We start from the raw sequence: 27648 nt of genomic DNA on the forward strand, positions 1-27648 counted from the left end.
AATCCCTCCCTATCTTTCAGTTTATCCCTCCCTTTTCAGTTTATCTCTTTCCTCAAGTCCATGTTTGCAAGAGCCGCAGCGCCGTTTCTGCTTTGATATCTGCAATGCATCTTTTATACTTGTTTTGCTCATATACAATTCCATGCATGTATTTGGTCGTCTTCTGTCCTGGCGTGCCATTAATCTGGGCAGTGATCCATCATAAGACACTTCACTCATGTGCACTCACCTAAAGCGCTAATTCTACCGCATGTGCATTTTTACAGGTCTGCCAGATGGTGATCGAACATAAAACAAGCTGCGTTAACATGAACCTCAGGAATCCCAGCATAACCACTTATTAGATAGGATCACATCCGTCCTACATGAGGGCCGTGACAGTTAAGAGGGATATGATACTTCAGACCTCCCAAGGGCCGGCTTTTAATGGGGCCATTCCGGCTCTTGAGTCCAGTGCCATCTATTACAGCTGTGACCTTGGTGTAGTAGAGGATACTCTTTCTAAAACATATGTGTACTTGTGCAAGGATGCATCCTTCATTTATGTGAATAAGCAGTTTCTTCACCTAGTACTTCACAGGTCTTTCTCATGTTATGTCATATTGTGGATCGCAGAAAAGAACGGCATGCAGTCTAAAGAAAGCTCCTTCACTGACTTCATATAAGGAAGTCAGTTTGGTTCTATCCCCAGGCAGATATTTCCAACCATGCAAGTACTGCTGCTCCTATCTACTTTTATTATGAAAGACATCAGTTTGTGAATATTTAAATAAAATCTGACAACAATGATATCATTTTGGGATGTGCAATATTGATACTAGGGCTGGGCAAAAAAACAGCGATTTTTCGTTTAATCGTTTTTTTTAAAACTGTGGTCGATTTGATGTTGATTCGCAAAAGCCAATAATCGATCTTTTTTCCGTATTTATTTCCACAAACATTGAACACAATATCTCATTGACGTTAGTCTTATTACTAGTCTTCTCCACTACATGTCATCCTTTTATTTACCTTCCACGACACTGGGACCCTGTTATTCATTAAGTGCTTAGCATGGCGGATGCAGGTGCGCCTTTTAGCGTGAAAGACGTTTCGTACAATTGAAGGAACTGTCACATGCCAGTGCTGCATGATCACGATAGATTATCATTTGCGTGTGTTTTCAAGCCTTGCCTAAGCATTCAGGCCAAGATGACGCGAAATAACTCGCGGATGGTCGCACGCACTCTGTGAGAAGCTTTGTGTGCGCACACATCCGAAACACAAGACAGAAATCTGCGTGTCTCAGACAACATGCAAATAATAAAATCTATATCTATAGTATCTATAGTATCATAACTTGTTTATTAAGCTCAAATCATACATAAACTGTATTTTTCAGGCCTGTCAGGTTATGCCGTTCAAAAGTTTCTGGTTAGTAAAATAAATGTTTTTATTCAGATATTATTAGCAAATTCTTAAGTCAACACCATTGCTGAGTATTTTCTCCTTAAAACTGCAGTGAACCAAAGACAGTCTCAAAAATGCGGTTTGAAATCGCTGGTGTTTCTGACGTCACAAACTACCTTGTAACCAATCATGTCAACGTGTGATCGTCAATGAGTGGATCTCTGAGCTGGTGTGAGTGAGTGGAGGCGGGGATAATTTGCATATTCATAGAGGGTGCAGAGTTACATTTCAAGCTATTTTAAAGTATGAAAAGACATTTAAATATGTCATTTTGGTGATGTTTCGTGACCAAATCAGCAAATTAGAATTACAGGAGTAAATTACATTTTAAAATATATTACAATAGAAAAACTTTATTTTATATTGTAATAATATGTCATATTACAGTCTTTACTGTATTTTTGTTCAAATAAATGCAGCCTTGGTGAGCTTGACTTCAAAACATTATCTCTTATCAACCCTGTACTTTTGAATGGTACATTCTAGAGTAACAAATATGTGATATGTTCTTTGAACTACAAGGCAGGACTTTTATTGCTAGAGCCACCATATTAAGCGTTGTGGTGTCTATATCAAAACTGGAAAGCAGGACCACAGATGCCTATATATACTGTAACTATTTTTCCCATTCATAAATGTGTGAGAGGACCATCTCTGCCTTATTCTGTACAGTCTCTGGTTCCATTGCTGTTGAACAAGCTGATTGAATCAGTCACGTAGTGTAATCAGATGTGTGAAACGGTGATGTTAAACTTTCAATTAAGAGTGTTAATGGCCCATTCTGCTGGAAGTGGAAACACAAGTTAAACTTGCACTTGACATGAAAACACTTGTCAAATGTCCCTCTTGTGCTACTGATAGAAGCTCTGTTTGTTATTTATTCATTTTCTTGTGGTTTATAAGTTTAAGTGGTTTATAAACCTGTAAAGGGCTTGATGTTTACCCTAGTCGTCCTGTTTCTCTTTCCTTTTCTCCATCCTACACTTGTTTCTTGCTCCCTCAGTTCATGGTTATGCAACAGAGCGACTGAATTAATGATCAGTGTTGATACAGCCGAAACAACAGTGTCATTTCTGATGCACAAATCAGAAATGACACAGAAGAGCACTTTTTTTTCTTTTACAAAAGACTGCTTACAAATTTACGTGATACTTTCCACATCAATTCAGTGTGGCGTTTGCATTACTTTGAGTGAATATTTATGTATAATCAACTATAGACAGTGTTTTCGTACTTAAACGTGTCAGTTTTGGTGTACTTCACTTTAGGTACTCAATTTAATCTGTAACGTAATGTAAAATAAAACACTTACAACTGCCTGAGGGGCAGTTACTGTCTCAGTGTATGTGAATTATGGGAAAGTCATTTGTTGCAAAGGGTTACCCACTGTAATCTCAGTTCAAAAGCAAAGAGTTCATGTGTAAATATGTGGCGAGTTTATGAAAAAAAAACTTTCTGGTTTTATAGTCATGTTGGTTTTTTTTTTTTTTTTTTACCATTTTTTAGCATTTGTCCATGTTGGAAAGAAGTCAGAACATAACATTTACATTTGCATCACAAGTCAGAATATAAATGTTCTTACTTCATTCACCATCTCTTTCTGCTCATTTCTTTCATTTCTGCTCATTAAGAAAAAAAAACGTTTAAGTGTGTCTTATATTCTGCACCGCTACAAAACAAAAACTGTAAGGGTTTTCTTAACTTAAGGAATGTCTTTGTAACAGGTAGGGCAGGGGTGATTCTAGGATTTCAATATTATGGGGGCTCAGCCCCAATAAGGGTATGATTGAATTTTTTGAACAATTTGTTTATATACTACTAGGATAGGCATGAACAATAGAGTAGGTTCTACACTATTTTAAACAACCAGCTAATATTCATTAATATACGTTAAAACTATAGACAAACTTTTCTAGATTGGCAGTATGTGTTTTTTTGTTGTTGTTGTTTTACACTTATTTTTTAACTCTATGTTTGTGCAGTAAAATTAAGTTTAAAGAAGAACTACATTTTATAATTTTCATTCATGGAGATAACATGGGAAATGTGCCATGCTTTAGTGGAAGATTTCTGTTGACTGGTGGAAACGCTTTTAACATGGAAATGACATGAAATTACCACTATAACCAGTAGGTGGCTGCAGAGGACCACTCATTTGCTAATTTGAGCTAATGAGCTAATTTGCCATTTCCACTCCCTTTTATAGTTTTGCTTTTGGATTTATTCTAAAATTAATATTATAACAAACGGCCACCGTAGGAGTTAAAACGCCCTCGGAATGGGAGGAGCTAGAAAGTAATATTCAGTTGGTAGTCATATACAATTTCACCGCTAGATGGGAGTAAATCCTACACAGTGTAGCTTTAAGTATAGCAAGAGTAGGAAAGGTCACAAAGTCTCATGCCTCTTAGATGAAAGGAATTTCATAAAACTACATAAATAAATAATCCCAGATTTGACAGTGGATGGGAAACCATCTTGAATTGCTCTCGCATCATATTATGTAAAATGCCAATATGACAAAGGACTAAACAGATGCAGTTTTCATAACAATCGATCAATAAATGCACACGTTGTCCTCTGATTCCGACACTGGTGCTTCACATTAGATGTGGATAGCCTCACTCTTCACTGGGATGATTTTCATTGCACAAAAGGTTCTTTATAGAGGAAAAAGGTTATTTAGTTTATTCAAATGTTCTTCACACTAAGAAAAAAGAACTGTTCCCTAAAAGCTTCTTGAGGGAGCCAGTAATGGTTCTTCTATATGCAACATTTTGGAACGTTTATTTTTAAGAGAAGACATGGGATGCTAGCCTGACGTCGTCATACTCAGAATGTGAGTCTGATACTGCTCCATTGGGCTGTGATTATGGGGCGAGTTTCATCCGAACCAGGAAAGAAAATGCCTCTGCACTCAATTGGATAGACCTACAACCAATCAGAGCAACAGAGTAAGTGACGTATGTTCTTCATTCATCTTTCCGATCGACAAATGCCTTGATCGCGGTTCGATATCTTCTATAACAGACACGATGGCGAAATCTACACATCTCATTTCTCCAGCGGCAGCCATCTTTGTTGTAAACGAATTCAAATAATTCGCTCTTTGGTGACGAGGAGGATTACGTTACTGTTGATCATCTGTCCATCATCGTATAAAGCCCGTCCTGACAATTTGATTGGTCCGAACAGCTCTGGTTCGAGCATAGTTGCTCCACAACAAGTCCAGACTGAACTTCCCGACCTAAAATGTTGTGGGCGGGGCTAAATTCGTCTGGCATCCAGGCTAATGGGATGCATCAATATTAAAATAATAGCTGCATGGTACAAAAAAATAAAAAAAAATAAAAATTCAACTCAGTTTTATCTGAATAAATAAAACAGTTTTAGTTTGTGGATTATAGAAGGTTTTTGTTATTTATCTCCTTCGTTACACGCTTCACTACAGCCACACGTGACAAATGTAGGCATCACGACATTATATTGTACAACATGAAAAATAGATATTCATTTTGAGATTTGATAAAAATTGCATTTAAAGTGTTATTAAATATATATAAAAATAGTATTTTTAAAAGACTACCTTTAAGTTATCAATTGTCAAAGGTAATCTAAATGAGCACGTACAATTAAATATACACAGTATTGACCGATATCAGTGAATTAAAAAAATCTCTAATTTCAGATGATATCCGGTATAGTACCACTATAATGTGTATCCCTACACTACATCCTGTTACATTTACTGTAAAAATAATTGAAGCTGTGGTTGCCAGAAATTCATGTAAATAATATTGTGACAATGTTTCAGGTATTATGGTATTGTACATTGCTACTTATGATGGTATATTTATATATCTACAAAAATCTGCTTTAAAAGGTACTGATAACCTCCATAATAATACAGGTGGGAATGTGTCTCCCTCGTCTACTTGTGATCCGGTTGACCAAAATGTATCTTAATACCGGGTGTAAGCAGGGCCTTTCTCCCTTCTACTTCTGTCTCTCTATTATTCACATGTTCCTTTATTAGCTATTTGACATTGACGCACTGGCTCACCTCATTCCCATCTGTTCTCTTCCTAATGCACTTCACAGTGTTGGGGGAGAGAGGGAAGTGACCCCTGCTCACATCTACTCAATACTCTACAAACACATCCATGCTCCTGACCACATCCTCATGCTGAGCAACCCCAGGGGACGCGCTCTGAGCTGAAGGCCACATCAGGTCAAATAACTGCTGATGTAGAGCCAGTGTGACTCTCCCTGCCACACATTCAAAGACCTTTTGCCTTACCAGATTCAATTCATGTCTCTCTCCTGAGGTTCAAACACAGATGATTCACTCCTAGTGAAGGATCAGCTGTGATCATGGTTCAAAGATACAGACAGAAAATGTGAGCTGATGTTGAAAAGATCGTCTTAAGGTTTAGAGAACAAATGCAGTCAGTTTGGGACAACTAAACTAAAAGTCTAAACTAAAATTACAATATATTATCAAAATTGTATTATACTAGTATAGAAATTAATATTATTCAGTAAGAACACATTCTTGCCAACGTATCTTTCAAATAAATGCTGCTCTTTTGAACTTTCTATTTATCAAAAAACCCTGAAAAAAGAATATAATATATAAGAATATAAGGATATTAAGCAGCACAACTGTTTTCTAAATGAATGATAAGAATAAATGTTTCTTGAGCAGCAAATCAGCATATTAGAAAATCAAAGCTGAAAATTCAGCTTTGCATCACAGGAATAAATTACATTTTACAATATATTACAATAGAAAACGGCTATTTTAAATTGTAACAATTTTTCACAATATAGTTTTTACTGTATTTTTGATCAAATAAAAACTGAGCATAAAATACTTTTTCAAAAACAAACAAACAAAATCTTACTCCAAACAATAGATTTTCTTTGGTCTTGGTTTGTTTTGTTTAGTTATGGGTCCCATCAGCCAATCAGCACTATCATGATGTCATTTCCCTACTGCTCCAAAGTAATTAGTCACGATTTCAGAGTATGCGATTTGATGCGCAGCCATAGTTTAAGTTGTGAACATGATGTAAAAACTGGGTTTAGAAATCTGAACACTGTAATTATACCATAAAAGGGATGTAATTAGTACATATTTTGTATAATACAGTGAAGCGCACAATATCAAAACCACTTGCATGTTCTTGTTCCAAACATTCGAGATAAAAGGAGCACTCGCCCCCCTCTCAAATGTTGATTTTTTTTTTTCATAAGAATGTCACTGTTGTCTTGCCAAGACGAAGCATCTCTTTCTGTCATTATATGTCAGCTATGTGTGTGAGCTGATACTGCATGTCCTCGCCTGTACAGATGCAGATAAACCCTCAGCATGGGGAAAGATTCACACTTAATTCTCTGACTGTAGTTTTGGCTTGCGGCAGGAATTAGGACATGATCTGGATCTATATTGATTCTCTCTCTTGTTCTCTGCCCTCAGGACACACGTGGTATTGAGCTCCTCTGTGAAGGGATCGGTCAGCGGGCAGAGAGTCAGCTCAGGAAACCGACCCTGCGAGCATATGGGTGAGTTTTTGATTACTGTACTCAATATTCACATTGTGTTTGCCTAAAAACTCAAGACATCTAATGTTTCAGCTCTGCCCTTTGTTCAGTTTTCTTTTGAGTCTAGAAAATCAAAAACTAAATCACTGGTCACAGCCATCGGCTACTTTTAAAGAATCAGATCTGACTATATTATATTAAAATAAATTACAGTCATTAAAATAGTGCCCATTAACCAATAAATGGTGAATTATAGTGAAACACTGCCCCCTTGGGTTCACACTGAACAGTGCTGGATAACAGTGTACTTGTAGTGTGTTATTCAATATTACATAAAGGTAATGTATTTAAATGTACTAAATTTCAACTTCATTACAAAAGAGTAATTACAAATATATTTAAGTGACATAACAGTATAATTAAACAATAAATGCTTGCCAGTACATTCGGCCGTACAGTATTTTAAAAAGAAAAAGTAGTAATTACTAAATTAGCTACAATTAAAGATTGTATCCTAAAGACTATATCCTAATTAAGTGCATATAAAAATCACTCTTATGTTCAACCAACCGTATTTATTAAAAATGTAAACTATAAGGCATTTTGATTTAATTGTACATATAAATAAATGTTAAAAAATATAACATTCAGTTCACACTAAACTATATTCTTTTATATATTCGGTATTCTGAAATAAAGACTCTTTTTAACTCTCTAGTGCTGTTCGGTCATTTTTGACCGAAAAATTTGACAAATGTTTTTTTTTTTTTACTGCATTGAAATTGTACACAACTTTTTGGCACGCTGTGTGAACAAAAAAATAAATAAATCAGACCTGAAAAGAATTATCACACTTGTATTTGTGGTCAAAAATGACCGCATTGGAAATTAATGGGAGATGAATGTTGGAAATGTTTGGTACTGTGCACAAAAAAATTCTTACTGAGAGCTCTTTTTTTTTATTTTAAATATCAACTTCAAATTTGGAACACAGCTTGTTTCATTGATGGCTTTGATTTTGTCACAATTTTAGAGTAAAATGTGTTTTAGAAAATATATATTTAATTTGAAAAAAATTGTGCATTTTTCATAACAATAACTTTTTTTCTAGTTCACTTTTTAAAAACTTTTTTAAAAGTGTTGTTTTAGAAAAGAGATCAAACTTAAGTCAAGATTTTAGACAGTTTAAATAGGAAATTTCATTTTCAGGTCCATGCTCAAAAAGTGAATAAATGGATTATAACTACCTAAAAATAACCTAAAAATACAAAATATTAAATAAAATTATCACAAGGGACTTTTACCCAAATCGACTGTGCATTCAGTGTATAAATCTTGCCAGTTTGGTGTGTGTGTGTGTGTGTGTGTGTATATGTGTGTTCATGTTTTTTCTATCCCGTTGGGGACTTCAACCTGAATGCACACAGACTCACGGGGACTTGTGTCACAGTGGGGACGTAAATTGAGGTCCCCATGGGTAAACAAGCTTATAAATCATACAGAATGAGTTTTTTTGGAAATGTAAGTTTTCTGTGATGGGTAGGTTTAGGGGTAGGGTTAGTGTAAGGAGATAGAATATACAGTTTGTACAGTATAAAAACCATTAAGTCTATGGAGAGTCCCCACAAAGATAGTAAACCAGACATGTGTATGTGTATGTGTGTGTGTGTACTTGTACAGACATTCTTGTACATCTATCTTTATGAGGACATTCATTGACACAATGCAATCTCTAGCCACTTACCCTAACCTTACCCATCACAACTAAGTGCCTAACCCGAACCCTTACCCTAATCCTACCCTTAACCTAATTATAACCTTGTTCCTAAAACCAAGTCTTGACCCTCAAACAGGCCTTTAAAGGGGTCTCAGAAAGTGAGGACCGGCCAAAATGTCCTCACTTTACTCTCTTTGTCCTCACTCTGATGGTCTAAAACTCAAACTGGTCCTCACAAAGATAGTTGTGTTTGTGTGTGTGTGTGTGTGTTTGTGTGTGTGTGTGTGTGTGTTTGTGTGTGTGTGTGTGTGTGTTTGTGTGTGTGTGTGTGTTTGTGTGTGTGTGTGTGTGTTTGTGTGTGTGTGTGTGTGTGTGTGTGTGTGTGTGTGTGTGTTTAAACAAATTTTTCTTATTTTTGGGACTCATGAACTTTTTTCAACATCCATTTTCAGTCGTTTACATGCTGCTGAACTGTGAATGTATAATGCAGCAACAAACAAGAATTTGTTTTACAGCTTTCAATTTCCTTTTTTTAGATTGATAAACATGTCTAAATTCGTGCCTTTCGAGAAACCGTCATCTTATACGCTTCATCTTGGCATCAGAGACAAAGCAGATCAACCTTAAAGCCAATAGCTAAAGATTCATTTTCAGTCAAGTGCATAAATGTAGTTTCTTTAATACCACTAGTCAAGTTTTTTTTCTCAGCAGTTGTCTTCGATCATTCTGCTGTGGTGTTGAAACCTTCGATCAGCCGTTCATGACAGATGCATTTCCTGTTTAGTGCTATAATTCCTATGTCACAGCATGCTGACAAACTAATTCTCTGGAAGTAACACACTCACAACTCTTTGAAACCAAATATTTCGTTCTACATTATCAACTCTGTTCCAGGGGTTTATTGTCAAGTGTGCTTGCACACAAAAGGTATTTTTCTTGGTAGCAGAGCTTTCAGTATGCACACATAAATACGACAACAACACATAATATAACATTAAAAAATGAAAATAAATGGAAGTGTGAAGATAGTTAGGTTATGTCGGAAAAAAAAATGCTAATGCTAAGGATCCTCTAAATGGGGAAAAACACCCTAGAAAGGACAACATGACTTTTCATCATACAGTATGGACACTGCAAGGAAGAATAGATAAACATTTAGAAATAAATACAGTATGTTTTTCACAGAACTATATCTTTTTTTCTATTTTTCACCCCCTAGCACCCCCTTGTGGCTTCTTTGAAAATCCCTAGTCTGAAAAATGTACACAGCCTTTACGTTTTTTAATTGTTTTTGAGAGAAGTCTCTTCTGCTCACCAAGGCTAAATATATTTGATAAAAAATGCAGTAAAAACAGTAATATTGTGAAAAATTATTACATTTTAAAAGAATTGTTGTCTATTCTAATATATTTTAAAATATAATTTATTCCTGTGATGCAAAGCTGAATTTTCAGCATCATTACTCCAGTCTTCAGAGTCACATGATCCTTCAGAAATCATTCTAACATGCTGATTTGAGCTCAAGAAACATTTATTATTATTATCAATGTTGAAAATAATAGTTCTGCTTAATATGTTTGTGTAAACTGTGATTCACTACCGTTCAAAGGTTTTGGGGTAAAAGACAAACAAAAAAAAACTTTATTAAGCCAGGACACGTGTATCAAATGTGACCGTGAAGACATTTATATTGTGACAAAATATTATTATTTAAAATAAATGCTTTTCTTTTGAACTTTTTCATAGTTTCACCACAACTGTTTTCAACATTGATAATAATAATAAATGTTTCTTGCACCAAAACTGAATAAATTACATTTGAAAATATATTCAAATAAAAAGTTATTTTATATTATAATATCATTTCACAATAACTGTTTTAACCTTTTTTTTTTTTTTTTTTCTTTTTTTTTTGATGATGAAATAAATTCAGCCTTGGTGAGCATAAGAGGCTTCTTTCAAAAGCATTAACAATTCTTAAAGACCCTGTTTGTGTATCATGTTTGTGATACAGTAAGATCTACTGGGTCAAACTGGGCAATAGGAAAATCAAGCTAATCTGAACAATGTATCAACCATTCTATGCAACACATGATTCACACCACCAGGGAGGCATCTCACTCTTATTAACAGCTATTATGAATGATAAACGAGTGGTTTGGGATGAGGTTAAGTGCCTTGAAATCTCAATTACCCTTCAAAAGATCTAGTACTTAGAGTGGTAAAAAACAAAAACAAAAAATCTAGTATAAGGCACTTATCCCTTCATCTAATGATGAAGATTATTCTGAATCCTCATAGACATTAAAGCATGAGGGAAGAACCAGTTTGGGTCTATTTTAATCTAGCTTTGAACTTTAGAAATATTTTTATTTATTTATTTTAGTCATTCACATAGTTACTTTACTGTTCAAATCAGGGAAATTTTACTTTCTAAAGACTTTTTTCAAACAAACAAATAAATAACTTTAAAAAAAACATTTAGGTATTTATATGTTTAATTTGTATTTTTGATTTAAATAGGCCTAACTAACAAAAAACAAAAAAAATCAATGCCCTAATACTGCGGTCAATACAGTTACGGAATAGAAAACATGTTTTGTATTTGTTTGAATTTTACTGTAATTCAGAAACAATATATTTCAAGTCACCGAAGAAATGAAGACTTCTACTATGATGTCGAGAGAATGGAGAGGCTTTCGGAGTTATTGTCATTACATAGAAAGGTCTCACTGTCCGTGTGTACAAAAATAGCATTTTGAAAAAATGATTGATGGGGAAAACTGTTTCAGGTATATTATTTCACAGCACTTCTATGAAATATGGGTTAGCCAACTGAAATATTCTAAATGTCCACTAAGAGGCAATGTTGATCTTTTTTATATGAGGTTTCGGAAAGGAAAAGGAACCAATTTGAATAATATGAAAAATACAACAACCCAAAAACACATCAATGCTCTTCAGCAGAGTCAACAATATATAGTGATTTATTATTATTATTATTATTTTTTATGGAGAGGCCATTAAAAGGCAACCTGCTGTTTACTTGGGTTGTGTTAAAATGTAGAATGCATGGTAAAGACTGGAGATTGAACTTCAGATGTAGCTAGTAATTAGATGACGGCATCTAAAGCCCCTTTCTTCCCATGAAAAAAAGTCATTTACAGCAATGCTATTTGTTAAGGAATCTGCTGCAACAGGTCGTATATGCTCATAGATGCAGAACTTCACTTTGCACATAAACCTGTCTGGCCACATTTTGGATTCATGTTTAAACTGTATCCATGTTGGCCTAAAAATCTCAAACCTGGTAAAAAGTGCAGGTTGTGCTTTAAAAAAAAAAAAAAAAAAAATCCTGACAGACATTCTCATTCAGACACACACGTCAGACATCACAACCATCAGTAATAATAATAAAAGCACACACAGTTTGAAGATTAGACAAGCCGCAGACACACAATCAGCACCTCAGCCCTTAATGTCAGCAAGAGAAACTGAATGCTTTCTGGTTGAAAAGAAAAGCGCTTACAGAGACAAAAACATAACGGTGCTGATGATGTAACGGTGGAAATGGCTGCTTCAGATTCCTTGGTCTACTGATCTCAAGACCACACTAAAAAAGGTGTTGTGACAGCTCTGCTTTAGGTGCTCTTTGAGAATGTGTGATTTTGACAAACAATTGTGAAGCACTCACAGAGAACACTCTTACTGGCGCTATTTACTGTTATCTATCAACACAAGCGAGGAAGAACACTCATGGGTGGCTAGTACAAATCACTCTGTCCAGTTGATCATATATTTTTAAATTGGAATTTTGCAATTTATCAATTGAAATCTAGATCCAACACTCAGAAAATAAAGTACATAATTGTACCTTTAGGGGTACAATGGCTTGTCACTGGGGCTGTACCCTTTAAAAGAAATGGTACATATATGTACCTTTTAATGCTTTTTGACCCTCAAAAAGGTACATATATGTACCTTGAGGTCCAATAATAAGCCCTATGGGGTACGTTAGTGTAGATTGTACCTTGGGCACAGAAATGGACTCCTACTGTACCCCTATTTCTGACAGTGAAGGGAAATATTCTGATGTAAGAAAGGGACTTTTTATCTTTGTAGTCAATGTGAGTTTACTATTTGTGTGACTGTAATGTTGTGAAATGTTGAGGGTAAAGGGCGGGACTTGTATCCATTGGGAATTGAGTGGATCATTGCACTGTCAGATAAATTTTGTATCTTTTATGGGTACAACAGCTGGTTCCTTGGGCAGTACCCTCAGAAATATAACAACTTCATGTCAATCAAAATCATGTTATGACAATAATGGACAGACATCCCACTGTACAAAAATTCAAGATTTTATGCTTAGAAAATAAACATTTCAGTATTTATTTGAATATTATCTAACTATTATTTGTCAAAGTTTGTTCTATGTTTTCAGATCATTTTGAAGCATATTTTGTGTAATGATTACAGTCATAGACCCGCATTCATGTCACTCTCTTAGTCTGTCTGTATACAGTATGTGTATGGACGGGTGTGAATCTTTGCACTCTGCATGTTTTATAGTCTCAACATTTCTGTGTGTTCATTCTGTGGCTGATATATAGATTTTATTCAACATATTAAAAAAATGGTCAGTCAGTAGGCTTTATGCTGAAAGTCACATGAACAAACAGGAAGACAGGTCACATTGTATCCGTTTGTCGGAGAAAGTGTTAACGGCAGTATGAACTGATGCCGATATCTATAGACTTTTAAGGTAATCAGCTAACTTTTAAATGTTAGTGAGAAAAAACAAAAACAAAAAAAACCTCTAGATATTGTAAGAACAGATTTTCCTGCTAAGACAAAACTCACCCTGCAATAAAGCCATAAAACGCACCCTGGACAGAAGATAGCAAAGACAGAGCACAGGACATTGTCCTGTCCAAACTTTTCTCCTTCCTTATCTCTGCATCCCCCTCTCCCTCCACCCTTCCTCTCCCCCTGAGTCAAGTCACCAAAAGTTCACTAAGAATGTCTATATATCACATATGATATCTTGTGAATCTGTTGTTTTTCCTTTTCATATTTGGTATCATTTTAAATGTCTCAGTGCGATTGGTAAAATGGTCTTAATTTCATTGTAGTCATTGGTTTAATGAGAAAGATTGAGAACTTAGGAGAATCCTGTTCTCCTCTTTGGGTTCTCCTCTTAAAAACCAGGTGCTACCCCCTGGGGTACATGAATTGACCCACAAATATTGGTACAACCCTTTTGTTCTGGTTTGGGTATTTAAGGCTAGGTGACAGAGCAGTCTTTGGGACCCTTTAAAAAGGAACATCACCCATACAGTGCTGTTTCAGTGTTTTCCCATTGGAAAACACTCACACACCACTGTGTGTCTTTGTCAGGAATGCATTGCTTACTTTTAGAGTCATCTTTGAGTAAATGATGTCATGTATTTATTATTTCTGAATTGGCTTTTAATCATTTACTTGTGTAATTGGCATGATACATTTTTACCTGACAAATAAATGTTACATCTTGATATATTCTGAAGTTTTCTGAAATCATTATTTTAGTAGATTATGAGGAGGCTGGTGCTACTGCAGCTCTGTGTCCAGGATAGGTCAAACTAAAGGCGCATATGAACGGAGCAGTTGGCACGTCATTTGAAGACCTTTTGATTTCTGTCTATCACTGACTTGGCAAGTTGTACGGAAGTGGCTAAATAAACTACACTTTTTTGTATGAGTGAGCAGTAGGCAACCAACTTAAGAGGTATTAGCAAACCCTGCACCCTCTGACCAAAATCAGACTGGCGAGGCTGTGTCCGTGAGATCCACGTAAACCCGGGGCGTGTGACTCTGTGCGGCATCGGGTCCCTTAATGAATGAATAATTGGAAGTATGGGATGCTCAGAATAATCAAAGATCAAAATGAATTCATAATCAATATTTATGACTATTTTCTAATAAGAAACACAATCTAAATTTGATTATCATTTGAAATTGGAGTCAGATTAAGCGTAGAGCTAAAGTAATGTTGAAACTAAATTCCAATAAATTAAGTGAACTTCACTCGAGCGCTGAAAAGACATACACGCATTATCCCTTCGCCCAGGCCGTTGGATTCCGTCGTTGGGCCAATGGGTGGTCTTTACAATATCAATCTGCATATGTGATGGACATTGGTTATGCTCATCTTTGCTCACTCCTTTGAATGTATCTTGAGTGAAATGGCTCTATATTTAATGAAGGACATACAAAAGACCTGAACCGGAAGCCATGCAACCTGTTTTACGGAATGCAGAAGTTTGTGGCGCATAACCCCCATTTTGACCATGAACAGCCAAGATGTGACTTAGTGTACCTTTAAGATATGAAATCTGAACAAATATGTCTAAACAAGACTTCAATTGATGGGTCTAAGTGCCTATGTAACTTTTGGCCATCTAGCGGTTATAAAACAAAACTGCATGCATTTTGCGGAAGAACATTGTTTTGGTTGGGCTTCTGCTCTGCGTGACTCTGCGGATGGATATGACCCTTCACAATAGATAAATATCTCACAATAGATTCAATAAAATACCTGTTGAATAATAGAAATGCCATCTCCTCGTCACTTTTACAACATTTCAAATCCCTAAGTACAGTACAGCTACAGAGCTGGCGTTGCGACTAAGCACACTGCACACGCAGTTGGGTGCATGATGGCGGGTTTAGTGGCTGTTGAACGCCATCTTTGGTTGAATCTCATTGAGAAAGTCTTTCTTCTGGACGCCCCTATTTCCCTGTCAGGTTTGTTTGGAGAAGCGGTCAACTCAGTGGTCGATAAATTCCATACTGTTAAGACGCAATCTGCTGCCCTTAAGCAGTTCATGCCTAGGAGGGCATGCCTTCGTCTTCCCACTCCTGCCTTTGCGCCCAGGGACTGCCTCACACACACGAAAGAGGAGGAGTGATGAGCCAAAGCATCCAACTCCTCACACGCTTTGGGGATCTCATGCTTGTCCCATACCCCTCCAATGCCCCTGTAGGTGCGTTGATCTGAAGCAGCCAGATAAACCCGCTGCTTTAGTGTCGCAGGGTCGTTCCTGATCCTCGGGTCAGGAAACTGAGAGCTTCCCCCATCTCAGGAGGGAGGGACAGACCGCTGAAGCGTATCTGTTCCCCCTCTAGATGCTCACTGAATCAAAATCTGTTATACCCACCGCCATTTGTGCTTCGGAATACAAAGTTAAGTTGCCAACACCATCTTCCTTTATTGATGGACGGAGACGTTTCGGGTTATCTCCCCTCAACACCTCTTCTCGATCAAGCTGCTTCTGGTAGAGGAGGTTGCTCTTTCGGACTTGAACTGCCGCTTTTTCAGCCGCTACCTCCTTGTTCAGAAGAAGGACGGGGGTCTGTGCCCCATATTGGACCTACATCATTTGAATTTTTCCCTCTACAAAGGAAAATTCAAGATGCTGACTTTAAAAACTATCCTGGCGCAGATCTGAGCAGTGGACTGGTTTGTTACTGTGGACCTGAAGGAACCCTATTTCCACATAGGCCATTCCACGGCACAGGAGGTTTCTCAGGTTTGCCTTTGGGGAAAAGGCGTACCAAGATCAGGTCCTTCCATTTAGTCTGACTTTGGCTACATGGATGTTCTCCAAGTGCATGGATGCAGCCATTTTAGGCCCCAGGGCATCCGTGTACTAAATTACCTAGATGACTGGCTCATTCTGGCACAATCCAGAGAGTTAGTGTGTCGTCACAGGAACGTCCTTCTCCGCCACCTCCCATCTCTTGGTCTCAGGCTGAATGCTCAGAAGAGCGTCTTAACACCTACTCAGTAGACTATTTTCTTGGATGTCCAGCTCGATTCTCTCTCCTTGCATGCCCGCTTGGTCCCTTCCAGTCTCAGTGCGTGCTTGACCCATTTCAGGCTTGGCCATCGCGTTGCGGTGGGTACATGTCGCAGACTTCTGTGGCTCATGGCAGCAGCCTCTCCTGTGCTGCTTTTGGGTCTGCTTCATATGAGGCTATTCCTGTAGTGAATGAAGCTCAGGGGCATTCACCCTTCTTGGTCAGCCTTCTGTCTGGTGAGAATATCGCACAATTGCCTTTGCTCATCCATGGCCGGATTTGAGACTATATGCATTCCCTCCGGTCAAATTGCTCCCTGCAGTCCTTTGCAGGGTGAGGGAGTGCAGAATTCGTCTTCCTATTGGTAGCCTCGTTATGGGCATCCCAGACGTGGTTTTTGGAGTTGAGCTCCCTGGTACAGGGGTCCCAGTGGGAAATTCCAATAAGGAGAGATCTTGTGCGCCTTCTACTAGACAGCTGTATTTGTCTAGGTGTAAGGTCTTTGAGTCTTGGTACACGACTCATGCTGTGGACCCAGTCAGCTGCCCGGTTGGTTCAGTGCTGGAATTCCTGCAGGATAAGTTTGTGGGCGGAGCGGCTGCGACTACTTTTGAGGGTTTATGTCACGGCTGGCGCAGTAAATGTCTTTCTGTAAATGAGCCTTGCATGGAGTTTTCCCTGGGTCTTGTGAAGGTGTTTCTGCGACCCAGGCCTGGTTATGTCCCCAAAGTTTTGTCCACATTCTTTCACTCTGGTAGCTTTTGTCCTGGTTGAGTTTGGTGAATGATGTAGCGCCACTGAGGATGCGCCCGTGCCATCAGCCAATGAATTGGCGTGATTCTTTACGGGTTCAGACAATCGGCACCGCCCAAGGGCGTTTCCCACTTTGTCATTGCTACACAGCGTCTCATTCCCTATTCAGAGAACATGGGTTACACAGGTAACCCGAGACGTTTTCTTATGGGTACATATTAGTACCTTAAGGGTGTCAATTGTTAATTCTTAAAAAGTCACGCCTGATCCTCTTTTTCTCACTTCTGTCAATAGCGGAAAGAGGATCAGGCGTGACTTTTTACTGCGCCAGTCGAAGTACTCCCAAAAGTGCTATTACGCCATACATTATAGTTATCCTTTTTAACCCGCTTAGAAAAGTGCCACGTTTTATTTTGTGTCACCATACTTGGTCGTATAACTACTCGTGTAACTGTTTTTAAATAGGGAAAACGTTGATGTGTTTGGTCACTTCTAAATTCATTGCTGCTAGATACCATTGAATATACTGGGGTAAGCTAAGTGCTTTCAAAGTGTCTCCGCGCTAGAGCGATTAAGTGAACGCACTGAGATGAGAGAGGTATGTATCAACTCGTCTTAGATAAGGGAATAACATAGTTTAATATGAAAAATTGGTAGAGTATCCCTTTAACTTTTAGGGGTAAATAAGACGATACTTCCCCAATGACAAAATAAAGTTACATATTTTGCACATTTCGTCTGACATTGAAAGTAGGTGTTACCAAAATAGAACAAGACTTGAATGTGAGTCTACTAAAACAATGCTAAATTGCTAATATAGCTGTTTGGCTAAAGTTTTACATTATCCAATAGCCACAAAGCCTAAGTGATGTCAAAACTCATTCCAAAGAGAAAGTTTACACTTACATTACATTTTGATTAAAGATTAAGAAGCATATATGCCCCAATTAATCATTTTTGATAAGACCAGGAATGTGCATTCAGAAAGCAAATAGGGTCAATTTTGATTTAATGAGTAAAAACATTATGAAAAAAAAATCAGCTACTGTAATTTTGATAAACTGACAGTCATTCAGTGTCTATTATTGTTTACACCACCATGGGGTGGTATTGCACATACAGTATAATTTACTTAGTATCTCATATGCATATCACATTTTATGCTATTTTGATTGTACCATTTTCTGCATAATGTGTTATTCCACATAACTCTAACTGTAATTGTAACTCTCTCACGCTATTACAGCCCCCCTGAGCACTCTACAAAGGTTTTATTCATTATTGGCAAACCCATGTCCTTCCCCGCAAGCATGCCATTGTGGTTTGCATTTAATAGAAGCAAACTTATCTTGCTGAATGAAATGAGCTTGTGGTAAGAGAGGGAACAGTGAATGTTTATCTGTGAAAGAGACTCCCACCAGGGATATTATGCAGAGGGGGGAACTCAATGAGCTAATCTGAGCCAAGTTGCACAAATTGTACTATTTATCTGTATTTTTGCTCTGAACTCTTATACATAGTCTCAATAACACCCTATAAACTATTAAAAGCTACAATAACGTATGCTAAAATGTTCAAATGCAATTTAATAATTTAATTTATTTTAATTTTATGTTAACAGTTGCACTTTTTTTACTATGTTATTTTTATTTTATTTTGAAGCACACGTATGACAAACTGACAGCCCTATTTTTCAAGCTCTCAAACTACAACGAACACCTCCTTAGGGTCTCTGTGTCTCCATTTCATCAGCCTGAAATGCATGATTGCTTTTCACGTTTAAGTATACAGTATATGTAGCATAACAACAGCAAAACCAAATGTATCATATTTTTGTGATCATTTCTAGTGCTTGTTTCCTTTCATTTACTTCAAACATACAAACACATGCCTATGTTAAGCATAACTCCTCAAGGTTTCACAAGAGTGTCCATTTCACTTTAGAAATCTCTGTTTGCATCAAACAGCCTTTTTTTAATCCCATCAACTGCACACTCTTTTGCTTGTTCTGTTGAAATGCTGTTGATTTCACCCTCAGGCTGCGCTGCGGAGCACGGCAGTCTCACAATCGAGGTGGCTCCGACTGAGTTTGATTGAATTACAGTCAGCAATACAGTGGACAAGTCCCTGAGGAATACAGTAAATCTAATCACCTGTTTGTGGAAATGAAAAGGCATGGCACTACCTGCCAGTGTCTATGTGTGTGTGAGTGGGTGGGGGTGAAAAAGAGAAAAGAGAGGCCACAACAGGTAGTGTCTGCAGCACAGGAACATAATAAATACAGAAGAATTGGAGCAGTGGGAAGGACAGGTGTTAAATGGACAGCGAGGGATTTGAGGAAAGGAAGAAAAGTGAGTGACAGAAGTATAATAGAATAAAACCCAGGGAAGGAAGCCTAGAATAGTGCAGAAGATGGGTACAAAGCTTAAAGGGATAGTTCACCCAAAAATGAAAATTAGCCCACGATTTACTCACCCTGAAGCCATCCTAGGTGTATGTGACATTCTTCTTTCAGACAAATACAATCGGAATTATATAAAAAAAAATGTCCTGGCTCTTCCAAGCTTGGTAATGGGAGTGAATGGCTGTTATGTCTTTGAAAGTCCATCAAACCACATCTTTTCATGATAAAAGTGCTGGATTTCTTTCGTGTAGACGCTCATGTGGTTGAATGTAGTAATATATACATATATATATATATATATATATATATATATATATATATATATGTATGTATATATATATATATATATATATATATATATATATATATATATATATATATGTGTATATATACATGTATATATATATATATGTATATATATATATGTATATGTATATGTATATATGTATATGTATATATGTATATGTATATATGTATATGTATATATGTATATGTATATATATATATGTATATATATGTATATATGTATATATATGTATATATATATATATGTGTATATATATATATATATATATATATTCTCTTTTTTGTAACAATGTAAAAGTCTTCACTGTCACTTTTAATCAATTTAATGCAACCTTGCTGAATAAAAGTATTATACTGTCAGAGCAATAGCCTTGTGGGAAGCCTTCCGACATAAAGCACAGCTGCGCCTCCGGTGACCCTAATTCAAGTCCTAGCTCAAGGTACTTTGTTGATCCTGTTTCCTCTCTCTGTATATAATTACAACTTTTTAATTGTGTATATACTTAATATTCTGGATTTATATACTACTTACACTTGTTGAAGAGCTCTGCACTAGTGCTAATCATTTTACTCACTTGGATCTTTGAATGTTGTTCATTTTGCCGAGTGTGATTCAAAGATCCAAGTCAGAGTCAAAGTCAAAGACTGACAAACTGAGCCATATCGCATTAATTATCGCACGCGATACGTCTGCGATAATTAATGCGATATGGCTCAGCTTGTCAGTGAACTACGGCTCTGTGTAGTAAATGCCGCTCCATTTGAAAGCAGGTGATGGCGATTTACTACTAATCAAGGAACCGGCTTTACTAACGAGATGCGCATAGCAATGTCATGCGATATATCGCCCAGCCCTACAAGTCAGTCAAATGATCCGATCTTCCCTTCTTCGACTACTGCACAATACATCACAACTGCGTATTGCCACCTAGTGGACTCTTCTGTCTCAACATTCACCTTGCGCTTGTGCTGTTGTACTTGCACTGTTCGCATGGACACAAAAATTACGCTGCATGCGGATGATGTGCGCGAACCCTCCTGATGACGAAAATTGTCACATAGGCCATCGCAAAACTTGGGCTTTGTTTTCAAATGAAAGGATGTTGGGCAAATGCACATGCATGGCCAACACAAAATGAGCAAATTGCTCTCTGAGACAACTCATTATTCCCAAGTCATATAAAATATTAGTTCAAAATGAACTAATTGTTCACGATATACCTATCACTACTCTGCACATCACTACACAGACACCAAAAGCATTCCCCCCATTATATTCCCTATATTCGTTTGAGGATACTTTACTTTTACCCATTTTGTTGGGAAGTGCTGATCCATAAAATTACTCTGTAGCCTGCTATTCTGTTGACTCCTGAACATTTTTTGTGTTGTAATATATAATAATAAATTATATTTTGGCCCTCACAATAATAAAAAATAGTAATAATAATAATAAAATCCACAAATTCATAAAACATTGATCTAAAGCAGAGTGAAATTGACAGTCAGAGTGTGTAGACTGGAGAAGAGTGTACAGTCAACGGATAGTTTCAGTTTGAGATAAAACAGCTTATTATTTTGGCTTCAGTAGTTTGATTTAAATCTTGTCAATAGCGTTCCCTACTCTCCCCCCTTGTATTATTTATGCTCGGAGGCTGCATTGGACCAGCACTGCCGTATTTTCTGCCTGTAAGTGTTTGTAGTAACCTACTCATTGAACCAGTAAATTGATCTGACAGATGCTGATGCTCTTATATTGTACGCCTTTAAGCAAAGTTTTGGCAGATAGCATCAGATTAGGCTCATGCCCTGGACTGCCAATAAGCAGAGTCTGCAGTCTAACCATCTCTCAAGAGTCTGTCTGAGTGCTACCCATGGAGGCGTCATAAATCATGTGATTGATTTGTTCTTTTTGACTAGCATAGCACCTTTACTAATGTCCAATAGCATCCACTCAATGATCAGTGCAACATAAGCCTACATCTTGTTATATCGTATTTGTCAAGTGCATTTAAAACAAGTGCTCCTATATGTACAGTGAGGAAAATAAGTATTTGAACACCCTGCTATTTTGCAAGTTCTCCCACTTAGAAATCATGGAGGGGTCTGAAATTGTCATCGTAGGTGCATGTCCACTGTGAGAGACATAATCTAAAAAAAAAATCCAGAAATCACAATGTATGATTTTTTAACTATTTATTTGTATGATACAGCTGCAAATAAGTATTTGAACACCTGAGAAAAGCAATTACAGAGGTCAAACGTTTCCTGTAGTTTTTCACCAGGTTTGCACACACTGCAGGAGGGATTTTGGCCCACTCCTCCACACAGATCTTCTCTAGATCAGTCAGATTTCTGGGCTGTCGCTGAGAAACACGGAGTTTGAGCTCCCTCCAAAGATTCTCTATTGGGTTTAGGTCTGGAGACTGGCTAGGCCACGCCAGAACCTTGATATGCTTCTTACAGAGCCACTCCTTGGTTATCCTGGCTGTGTGCTTCGGGTCATTGTCATGCTGGAAGACCCAGCCTCGACCCATCTTCAATGCTCTAACTGAGGGAAGGAGGTTGTTCCCCAAAATCTCGCAATACATGGCCCCGGTCATCCTCTCCTTAATACAGTGCAGTCGCCCTGTCCCATGTGCAGAAAAAACCCCCCAAAGCATGATGCTACCCCCTCATGCTTCACAGTAGGGATGGTGTTCTTGGGATGGTACTCATCATTCTTCTTCCTCCAAACACGTTTAGTGGAATTATGACCAAAAAGTTCTATTTTGGTCTCATCTGACCACATGACTTTCTCCCATGACTCCTCTGGATCATCCAAATGGTCATTGGCAAACTTAAGACGGGCCTTGACATGTGCTGGTTTAAGCAGGGGAACCTTCCGTGCCATGCATGATTTCAAACCATGACGTCTTAGTGTATTACCAACAGTAACCTTGGAAATGGTGGCCCCAGCTCTTTTCAGGTCATTGACCAGCTCCTCCCGTGTAGTTCTGGGCTGATTTCTCACCTTTCTTAGGATCATTGAGACCCCACGAGGTGAGATCTTGCATGGAGCCCCAGTCCGAGGGAGACTGACAGTCATGTTTAGCTTCTTCCATTTTCTAATGACCTTTTTTCACCAAGCTGCTTGGCAATTTCCCCGTAGCCCTTTCCAGCCTTGTGGAGGTGTACAATTTTGTCTCTAGTGTCTTTGGACAGCTCTTTGGTCTTGGCCATGTTAGTAGTTGGATTCTTACTGATTGTATGGGGTGGACAGGTGTCTTTATGCAGCTAACGACCTCAAACAGGTGCATCTAATTTAGGATAATAAATGGAGTGGAGGTGGACATTTTAAAGGCAGACTAACAGGTCTTTGAGGGTCAGAATTCTAGCTGATAGACAGGTGTTCAAATACTTATTTGCAGCTGTATCATACAAATAAATAGTTAAAAAATCATATATTGTGATTTCTGGATTTTTTTTTTTTAGATTATGTCTCTCACAGTGGACATGCACCTATGATGACAATTTCAGACCCCTCCATGATTTCCAAGTGGGAGAACTTGCAAAATAGCAGGGTGTTCAAATACTTATTTTCCTCACTGTAAATCGGATTAACATAGAAGTGCACAATGAGATAGGGACTAGTTTACTGGAGTTATTCCAGATGTACCCAAGCAGAACTTTTACTGTGAACTTATGTTTTAAGTTTTGTGATCCAAATGGGTTTTGCCTCTATGTACTGACATAGAGGGACATTTAATAATGTTTAGGCTATTTATTACTAATGTGAGCAGGAAAAACTCTGAGTCCAGCCAAGGGTGAGATTATCCCAAAATGCTCATCCATAATCCGGTAATGCTTCCGAATTCAGAACATCCTGCTGAGAAACTGATGTTGAAATTATCCTAGTGCCCATACATACAAACAAACAAACACACACACACACACACACACACACACACACACACACACACACACACACACACACACACACACACACACACACACACACACACACACACACACACACACACACAAACACACACACACACAAACAAACAAACACACTCACAGGCCCACATGCATACATATTTATTGTGTAACATTTAATTGCATTTATTGCATGTTCAGTGGTTCTCAAAGTTTTCAGGCCAAGATTTTGATTAATATCATGTTATTACTGCTGATGTATTTGCGTGAGTATGGTCAATTAATTGTTTTTAAATGTTTAAAAGGTGAAAGTAAATACATTTACAATATTACACAATATTTCTATTTAAAACAAAGTTTTTTTTTTCCATATTCATCAGCACCAAATCAGAATATTATAATGATTTCTGAAGGATTATGTGACACTGAAGACTGGAGTAATGATGCTGAAAATTCAGCTTTGCCATCACAGGAATATTTCAAAATATATTAAAATAGATCATCAGAAAAAAAGAATTGTGTTTTTGATCAAATAAATGCCTTGAACATAAGAACAAAAATAAGAAATCCTTTGAGAACAACAGCTGTATTTTACCTAGGTTATAAAAATATGTTACATGACAGACCTGGTTTATATTGTGCTGATGAATACTATTTGCCATGTGTAAATGTGAAGTGGATCACCTTTGGCAAATTGCAACAGTAGTGTGCATTTCTGTAAAATCAATGCAAGACAGTCAGTTTACTTAGGCTGTCTCTCTTTATTTGACAATTTTCAGGCATGGAGTATAAAGAATGGAAACAGATCAGAGCTGCTTTCCATTTAAAATCAGGACCTCAGCTCGGCTGGGTGTTATTATGGACTAGATAATATCTTGTTTGATTGTAACATCACCAATTCTATCTGTTTAAAGTTAATACATCCCGTGCGGCACAAAACGATTTCCAGACTGCAATTTAAACCAGAAAATGACAAACACTAATAGGTATTTCATCGCCTTGTTTAACCACCCTGAAGTCTCACAAGCTTCCATTTTGTTTTGTTCCCAATTTCAGTCTGGCCCTGATGCAAATACAGCCCTTCTGTCTGAACAGTTTGTGTGTGGAACCATCAGTTAACTGCTGTAGGCAATTGAGTTGATGACAACATGGTGCACTAGAATTGAAGAAATAACTGGAGGATAAAAGCTGAGAATGACATCTGCCTTCACTGAAGTAACTGACATTGATTCTGCTTTCATATCTGTTTACACTGAGCTAAAAGCTACAATATATTAAAGAAATTGTTCACCCAAAAAAATTAATTGTGCCATCATTTACTTATCATTTATCTTCTTTTAGGAAAAGCAAAAAGAAGATATTTTGAAGCATGTTTCAACTGTTTTTGCTCATGCAAATTGGTGCCCAAAACAACACTGAACTCCATTGACTTTTATTATATGGACAGTTGAAAGGTTCTTTAAAATGCAAGATGTATCGGGCGCCGATATTTATAGGCTGATTTCTGATCAATTTAAAAACCATCTGCATATCGGCTATAGCATAAAAAAGGCCGATACCAATGGTTTTGAGCAATTAACAGCTTGAAGGCACTGCGTTGTATAATGTCTGTTGCATAATCCAATGTTTTTCTATGGGTAAAATAATAAAATACTTGCCAAAACAAAATGAAACCTGTACAAAATATAGCAGGGCTCGACAATACAGACTGCCTGGTGCTCAGTGTTGGGAAAGTTCACTTTCTACATGAACTAGTTCAAAGTTCAGTTCACAAATTTTAAAATGAACTAGTTCAGTTCATAGGTCATACTTCAAAATTTTGAACTAAGTTCACAGTTCCAAAAATGAACTAGTTCATAGTTCTTTTTTTCCATGTTGCTGCGAGATATTATTTTTCAAAATGATTGCCACAGCCCATATAGAACCACAGACAATTATTTTATCAGTTTTAACACTGAAGATATGCGTCAGATTTTCCCATCCTCACCGACCTTGTCATAAAACTCGTTTAAATGATCATACGACGCCTCCTTGCTGCTTTTTGTTTTGATTTGTAACGTAAGTGATGAGTCGTTCATGAACGATCCATTCATTGTGTCTGTCACGTGACAAATGAACGAAAAACTCGGAAGGTAAAGTAATTATTTATGTTCCCTGTAAACGATTTTTGACTGCATTATAATGATTTCTTAATTCAGAATATGATCAAGATTGCGTAGGTGGATGTGTTCTGGGAATTCGCCAGTTAATAGTATAACATTTAAAGCCCCTTAAATGAACGAAATGACTCGAAAAAAGATTTGTTCATTTTGATGAACGAGATCGAACAAGAGAGTCAGTCAGACACTGGTGGCTGGTGTTGCCAGATTGGGTGTTTTTTCCGCTACATATTAAGGCCGGTTTACGGTGTGTTTTAGCCAGGTTTTCTTCTGGAAGTCTCTATAGAAATCTGGCACTCTATTGAACGAAGTTAAACTGAGAGAGCGTGGTGTTCACAGACAGTTCACAGTAACGTTCATCAGGCAGTAATACAGTACGTTCAGTTCACGTTCACCCAAAATATGAACGAGTTCATGAACTATCGTTCAATGAACGCGTTCAGGCACAACACTGCCGGTGCTAGCGTGAATGATGTTCGGGACAATTGACGGAACTGTCACTGCCCCGATCGGGCCATTGCTGCATCGTCATGAAAGTTTGTCCTTTGGTCTTGTTTTTAAGCCTTGCCAATTTAAACATTCAAACGCAAGAAGATGTGAAAGAGAACTCAATTCACACAAAATTATATCAAATTGCCCATCTTGGCGTGAAACATAGTTGGTTATGGCTTAAGTGAATGTAAACAGTTGAGAAATCAAACGCATGTGTGTATCAGTATACTGGATCCGTACAGCTCTTAAAGTGGCAGCAGCCTAATATTCTTGCTGCGCTGCTGTCTGTGTTTTAATGTTAATTGAACAACAAAAGAGAAGAAAATCGCTCTCTGTTCTAGACTAAATAACTCTAAAATGTAGTTTTACTAAGGATTAATATATATTTAATAATCCGGAACTAAAGATACAGCTGGTGATAATTAACCACAGAAACAAATACATAATCAAAAACCGAAACTAAACAGAGCAGGGAAATGGGAGCTATAGGAACCAATAAATAAGAGTACATAACGTGACACAATGAATATGATTTGATGATGCAGCAATAAACTAGCTAGTATACCTTAATGTCAATCTATATTTTGTGGGACTGATTTTTTTCTTTTTAAGTTAAAAATCTAGATACATTCCTCAAAAATACCAAATACCATGTACAGTTGAATGTTAAACTGCTGAAACTATTTTTCTTATCCCAAAACATTTGATTTAATTTGTGTTTAACAATTGGTAGGCGGATATAAATAATGTGTGGTCCCATTGTCATTTATCCATAATTTACTGTACAATAGATTATAGTAAACATACAGTAAATATATTTGCCTAATTCACTTTTCTGACTGATAGCAAATTTATCAGCCGATAGTGATATGACTACCAATATATCAGTGTATCCTATTATTATTATTATTATTTTTTTCTCAGTGTAATGTGAGGAACCAAACTTTCTGATAGATGTAGGCTGTTTTGTAAATGCAATGCATGTGTAAACAGATTACAAGTGATCACGTAGCAAACTTGGGTCCCTAATTTGTAAATGTTAAGTGTCCCCATGGCAG

General features: G+C 37.2%; 1 protein-coding gene across 1 annotated transcript in view; it reads left to right on the forward strand.

The window, feature by feature from the left end:
• LOC311066408 (uncharacterized protein) overlaps positions 1-27648 on the forward strand; it is a gene marked incomplete at its 3' end in the record, with an annotated part of 106472 nt that overhangs the window by 29334 nt on the left and 49490 nt on the right. Inside the window, exon 3 of the mRNA XM_084087596.1 lies at positions 6932-7017. Coding sequence (XP_083943722.1) covers positions 6932-7017 — 86 coding nt within the window. The remainder of the gene's footprint in view (positions 1-6931; positions 7018-27648) is intronic.

This window comes from Abramis brama (assembly GCF_963993115.1).
Source record: "Abramis brama genome assembly, chromosome: 16".
NCBI lineage: Eukaryota > Metazoa > Chordata > Actinopteri > Cypriniformes > Leuciscidae > Abramis > Abramis brama.